Source organism: Lipotes vexillifer, unplaced genomic scaffold (assembly GCF_000442215.2).
Source record: "Lipotes vexillifer unplaced genomic scaffold, Lipotes_vexillifer_v1.1 scaffold773, whole genome shotgun sequence".
Classification (NCBI taxonomy): Eukaryota; Metazoa; Chordata; class Mammalia; order Artiodactyla; family Lipotidae; genus Lipotes; species Lipotes vexillifer.
This window is the reverse complement of record NW_006786767.1, coordinates 119,952-126,710: the sequence shown is the minus strand read 5'-3', so window position 1 is coordinate 126,710 and position 6,759 is coordinate 119,952. Positions and strand designations below refer to the sequence as shown.

The window sequence follows — 6,759 nt, the reverse complement described above, 5'->3', positions numbered from 1 at the left end:
GCTAATCCTATGGAAAACCCAAACCATAGTGACAGAAACAGGGGCCTCAGATGACCAGAACACATGGGACCAGACCAAACATCAATGAGCAAATTGACCTTTAATTTGCTAACCTGGAAGGCTTTGCTATCCATCATGGGCTTGGGCCTCAGCTATTTACACAGAATCACTGTACAATATTTACAACAAGATGCTAAACATAGCATCATTCTGGATAGGCAAAGAAGGGGTATGGAAAGGCTAGAACAAGGCCGTGAAATCAAAGTGTAAGCAGAAACCTGCAGGTGTGAGTGGAGGGAAAGGTAAGGGCAAATCACGAGAAAGGTTGGTGAGGTAGACATGAGAGAGGAAAAGGAAGCAAGAAACTACTTCTGGTGCATGTGGGAAGAGTCCACTGGGACATAAAGCCTTCAAAATTATAATCTGGAGTCTGAAGGGGAAAATAACGGCCACAAGTCACCTTTGTGAGGAAAAAGAAGAAGGCAGTTAGAACCTTATAGACCATACCTTCTACCTCCCATACCAAAAAGTAATCCTGCTGATTAAATTCCTAGGACAGGGGACTGAGAAGGTACAAAAGAGATACAGAGACAGAATCTTAAATAGACTTAAGAGACAGTAAAAAGATTCAAGAGAGACACAGACAATGCAATGAAGGAGGAAAAGAACAAAAGCTCCAGCAGATCTGAACATGTGAATCATCCAAGTGACTTCACAAGTCACCTCTCCTCACCTCATCTTCCCCAAAGCTCCTCCCTCTTACTCCCAAATCTCTGGATTTTAGCTTTAACCAAGGAGTGGAGTTAGAATGAGGCCGGTACATGGGGACAATCTAAAATTCCATCTCACCAATTCAGATCCCCTCCTTATCCTGTACCAGAATATCAGGGCTTGAGTTGGAGCCAAGGGCAGATTAGGGTGAGAATAGACAGGATGGAGGACACGAGGCCACAAAGTCCCACAATTCCAGGACCACAGCGCCAGAGGCCTAGTTTGTCCAGTGGAATGAAGAGATCACAGGCATTTCTGACCACATCCAGCAGGAGAGGGGGATGACCTCGAAGGACCCGAGCCAGGAGCAAGACTCGGAGCCGAAGCTTCAGAGCCACCTGGGGCAGACCTCCTCCTGGAGCCCCTGGACCTCCAGGTCCCCCAGTTTCAATTCCTCCTGGGACTCCTCCTCCAGAACCCTTCAGTCGCCGACTACAAGCTGAAGACTCTTGTTCCATCAGTAGGCGAATCTCATAAGCATCACGACTCAAATTCATGATGAGGGAAAACAGATAGTACCTGGGATACACAGGGGAGAAAGGTCAGTACAGATACATATACCCACTTAGCATATCCAACAGAACATTTAAACTTTTTTCCCCCGTAGTGCAAAAGGATTACATATTAGAATACCAGAAGTGAATGTTATTACCCACTATTAGAAATGTCCTTCCACCTTTCTGTAACTAATGAGTTTATGTGTACCTTAAGATTCTGGCTTACAATAATGAGCATCATGAAATATTCCAACATCAACCTCATATTTCACTTTTCCACTTGGCAACCCATTAGCATACACACATTCAACTTGAACTACAATAATGCAAAAATTTTTAAAAGAACACCTTCAGGGCTTCCCTGGTGATGCAGTGGTTGAGAATCCGCCTGCCAGTGCAGGGGACACAGGTTCGATCCCTGATCCGGGAAGATCCCACAGGTGCGGAGTAATTAAGCCCACGTGCCACAACTACTGAGCCTGTGCTCTAGAGCCCGCGAGCCACAACTACTGAGCCCACGTGCCACAACTACTGAAGCCCGTGCTCCTAGAGCCCGTGTTCTGCAACAAGAGAAGCCACCACAATGAGAAGTCCGTGAACCGCAATGAAGAGTAGCCCCCACTCGCCCCAACCAGAGAAAAGCCCGCGCACAGCAATGAAGACCCAACGCAGCCAGAAACAATAAATAAATAAAATAAAATAATAAAATAAATAAATTTATAAAAAAAAAACAGCTTCAGTTGTTTCAAAGACTCAAACACATAGACCATTTAAATCCAATACTTTTGTTAAAGTGAACAAACAAAAAAATGACGCCAAGCTTGCCAAATGTGTTAGATTATAAATTCCTTAAGAACAGTCTACGTTTTTTGATTTTTAATCCATTCTGACAACAGTGGTCTGTATTCAATATAACTGTCCTACCTCTAATACATAATATCCTGAATCCACATCTATCTATTGTACTCCACCACCACAGTCTAAGCTACCATCATCTCTTGCTTTAGTCTTTTAACTGGTTTCTCCACTGCTACTCTTGTCCCCCACCCACAAGAATCTAGTTTCATATAGCAGCTGGCATAAACGTAAATCACATTATACACTTTCTTAAAACTCTCTGTGGTTTCCTTCCTATCACATTTAGAATAAAATACCTTAGACAGGCTTACAGAACTCAACATCTGACCCTGCCTCTCTAATTCCGTCTTGTACCATTCTTTCCTTCAATCACTATGCTCCAGCCACATTGGTTTCTTTCTGTATTTTGATCCCATTAAGCTTGTTCCTGCTTTAGGACCTTTACACTACCTCGTCCCTCAACCTGGAATAATCTCTCTCCAAAATCTTCAAATGGCTGGCTCTTCCTTGCACTTTAGGTCTGAGCTTACATGTCACCTCTTCAGAGAAGACTTCTCTGACCCTCGATTCTAAAGTAGCAAACCATTTACTACTGTCTATCACATGACCCTATTTTAATTTCCTGCACAGCACTTACCACTCTCTGATGTTTTTCTTATTTATTGTTTCTTTGTCCCCTCCCATTACAATGTAAGCTCCATAGGAGCAGGGATGTTGTCTTTACCACTGTATCCCTTTGTCTAGACCAGTGCCTAGCACATAGTAAGAGCCGAATAAATATTTACTGAATAAAAGTATAAACACGGCATATAAACTCTTCTAGGGAGTTGCTTTTCCATACCACTCCAGCCATGCCTCTGCCCCCACCCTTCATACACCATAAGTCTTGTTATAACTGTAATCACTGAGAAAGATGAAAAGAAAAGAGAGACATAAGTGGAGATGGAAAGATGCTAATATAATGTAAAATAACAAAGCAAATCGTAGGGAAACAAATAATATGTATAGAGATCATTTTATTCCCAAATCATATTCCTTTCCACCTTCATTACAGCCTGCTCCTTAGTCCAAGCCAACATCATTTCTTGGCCATATTAGGGCATCTTCTCCTCTTTAGCATTACTGCAATCCATTTACCGCGCTACAGCAAGAGGGATCTTCTTTATATGCAATTTGAATCATGTCACACCCCTACTTAGAAACCATTGTACTTAGGATAAAATTTAAACAAAACTAAATGAAAAAAATCCTACCATTACCTAGAAGTCCTTGCATGAATGATCTGGCCCATGTCTACCTGTCCAGTTTGAACTTATGCCCTTACTCAATACCGTCCACCACACTGGCTTTCTTTCTACTGCTCTAATTCCATGAAGTTTTTCTTGGTTCAAGGCCTTAGAATGAGCTATTTTCTGTTTGGAATGGTCTTCTCTGCTACTGTTTGCTTTGTATAACTTCTACTCAGACATCAGGTCTGAAATAAAATTTAATTTTCTCTAAGAGTTCTTCTCTGACCTTTCAATCTAAATTAGCTCCCCCTGTTATGTATCTCATAACACCCTGTACTTCCCACAGGTATTTGGTTTGGTGATTATTTGTTTTAATATCTGACTCCCCCCACTAGACTAGAAGCTTCATGAGAGCAGGAACCATAGCTCTTTGGCTCTTTGCTTTATTCCCTGGCTCATAGTAAGAAGCTACTAAGTATTTTTAGAATGAATGAATGAACGAGTAAGCAGTGAGGGGCATAAACCTGTGGTATAGACAAAAGCGGAATTAAAGCAATGTAATGAATATCTAGTCTTGTCCAATCTTAGTCATTCATCATGAAAGAGCATCTGTCTTCCATCTGCCCCCATTCATTATTCTCTGATGGTTTAAGATCTAAATGAAGGTTAGAAGCCAAGTGATTAAGATGTGTATATTATGGGAAGACCCTAAAAGATCATTCTCTCATGAACGGCAAGCTATGCAGTCTGGAGAATACGATAGGTCTTGTAGGATAAAAGGATATCAAACCTGAATGAACGCTGGGCCCACTTCTCCTGATCCACACGGGGAGCAAGTCCAGACTTTCCAGCCCACAGGACATTGTCACAGGCGAAGTACAAGGCTCTATTGAGGTGACTAACAGTGATGCAGAATCTCAGGACAACATCTGATAGGTGCACAGCTTGTTTGGCTGACTCAAGGGCATCTGCTGAGTTACCGAGGCGTAGAACTTGTGGGGATTAGCAAAGAAAAGGAAGGATTTGAAAGTAGAGAGGCAAACAGAGAGCAAGACACAGAAAAAGAGAGAAAGCAAGAGAGTGAAAGTCGAGCAAGTGATAGAAACAATAATAAACAATTTTTTTAAAAAAGAGTAGAAATAGTTCAATTTTTTTTTTTTTCTTGCGTTATGCGGGCCTCTCACTGTTGTGGCCTCTCCCATTTGCGGAGCACAGGCTCCGGACGCGCAGGCTCAGCGGCCATGGCTCACGGGCCCAGCCGCTCCGCGGCATGTGGGATCTTCCCGAAACGGGGCACGAACCCGCGTCTCCTGCATCGGCAGGCGGACTCTCAAGCACTGCGCCACCAGGGAAGCCCAGTTCAATTTTTTTTTTTTTTTTTACATCCAATTTTTATTAATTTGTGTCCCAGTTTAGTTTTCTCAAATTTGCCTCATTCTTTCCAATCCTTCATTACTCTTACACCTGCTCTCTCACCTCAATCGGGAGGCTTGCAGAGGATACGGGCAGAGGCAAATGAGGGAGAATCGGCAGAGGTCAAAAACAAGGAGGGACTAAGGAAGAATAGCTGGGGATGGAGGAAGTGTTGAGGTAATAAAAGGAAAGGCACAATTACTTACGCTTTCTCCCTAGGCTCAGATGACCCTCCAGTTGTCGAATCTGTTTCTGTAACTCAGAACTCGCCCCATGTTTCTGCAGTGCATGGCCAAGAAGGGAGCAAGCATACTGGGCGGCCCTGGAGGAGAGAGAGGAGAGAGAGGTAAGGTAAGGTGGAGACCTCCCTCCTCTCCCCCTCAAAAATGTACTTCAGAAGGCAAGGATGGGGCTTCCCTGGTGGCGCAGTGATTGAGAGTCCGCCTGCTGATGCAGAGGACACGGGCTGATGCAGGGGACACGGGTTCGTGCCCCGGTCCGGGAGGATCCCACATGCCGCGGGGCGGCTGGGCCCGTGAGCCATGGCCGCTGAGCCTGCGCGTCCGGAGCCTGTGCTCCACAACGGCAAGTATGGACTCCCCTTTCCCCTGTTTGTGACCATTCCCTTTCCTCCTCTTCATGGCCATATCTCACTGTTTCTCCTCCAGGCCAGGGGAAGAGACAGGCGTAAGAATAAAAAGGAGCCTAGAAGGGGTTGGGAAGCACTACTTCGAATTGAGGAAATAAGAGATCTGATAATGTAAGGCCTGAAGTGGACAATGAAGGCGGCAGGGGGTCCATCACAAGCACATCAGTGTGAGCATGTATGTGATATGTGAGGGAGTGGGGGATAGCTGGAGGACAGGTTATTCTTCAAAATAGGTGAACTAAGAGATTTTCCAGGCCCTTGAGATGAATTGAGACTAGAAGGCAAGGCGGGGGCAGAGGAGCTAGCGGGTGACAGTAGGGTGAGGGGACACGGGAACTTCGGAGTGCCTCCTCCGCTCTGGGAAGAGTCCAGGTCGCTATCTGCCACGGGGCGAACGCTCCTCATTCCACCATCGCCCAGTGAGGAAAGTGCTGGTCTTATGTGAACACATAACCCTCAGCGGCCCACTCGTGCCTTAGTTTCCCCATCTTTCCCGCGAGCAGAAACGAACCATGGCCTCACGGCCGGCTCAAATCAGCCCCTCTCGGTCCGTCCGGGCCCCCGTAGCCCGATCTGACCCTTTATGACCCCCATAGTGTGAACTGACCTCGCCTCAAGAAGGTCTTCCTCTGCCCGCCCTCCCCCCATTCCTATTCGGGCCGCACCTACACAGCCGCTCCCGGGCCTGGCTCTGAGCGCTGAAGCGGACCCAGGCGTCCATGACAGCGGCAGCCCCGGCTCCACAGCTTCGCTCCCGCCCCACTTCCCGCCCCTAGTCACGCCTCCTGGACGACCCAACGGTGCCGCGCGAGGGACAAACATCATCAGAAAATAAAGGAAGTGGAGCCGGCCCCTGAAGCGGTACTTCAGAACGAGAAGCCCTTGTCTCTGGGCCTATACCTGCGTGTTTTTTGTGCGTGTCTCCGTCGCCTTGTCCTCTAATCAGATGATCTCTGTTTCCTAAGCACACCTCCAGAGGCACATTCTTCTTTAAATATTCTGGACCAAGGGCGGGGCTTGCAGGAGTCCGGGCGTAGCGAGACGGCGCCGCTAGGATAGGGTTGCCCCCAACCCTGGGGTGTTTCCAGCAGAACACCCCCAACACACACACACTCACTCGCACGCTCCAACCGAATCCAGGGCTCTAGGGGCTAAAGAAGTCTATGGAAGTAGAAGCCAGCACCAGATCCCTGTTCCCTGCAGGACCCTGACAGTTGGACAGGTGACCTCCAGAATACAGACGGAGAGTCTCCAGAGACAGAGGCTTTAGTGGACGAAATTCGCAAAATACCCAACTCATATTCTTAAAAGGAGAGAGAAGAAACAGTGGACGCAGCTAACC

General features: G+C 46.5%; 1 protein-coding gene across 2 annotated transcripts; it reads right to left on the bottom strand.

Moving 5' to 3' along the window:
- Nucleotides 1-81: 81 nt before the first annotated feature.
- PEX11B (peroxisomal biogenesis factor 11 beta) lies at nt 82-6,150 on the bottom strand. 2 transcript variants are annotated; one of them, XM_007459353.1, is made up of 4 exons: nt 6,083-6,150; nt 4,975-5,090; nt 4,146-4,347; nt 82-1,290 (listed from the first exon to the last, which is right to left on the bottom strand). In XM_007459353.1, exons 1-4 carry the CDS (start codon nt 6,136-6,138, stop codon nt 885-887), a joined length of 780 nt encoding a protein of 259 aa, XP_007459415.1. In that variant the 5' UTR covers nt 6,139-6,150; the 3' UTR covers nt 82-884. The 2 variants fall into 2 exon arrangements, with proteins under 2 accessions (XP_007459415.1, XP_007459416.1); XM_007459354.1 differs by lacking the exon at nt 6,083-6,150 and adding an exon at nt 5,892-5,989.
- Between the last annotated feature and the right edge of the window lie 609 nt (nt 6,151-6,759).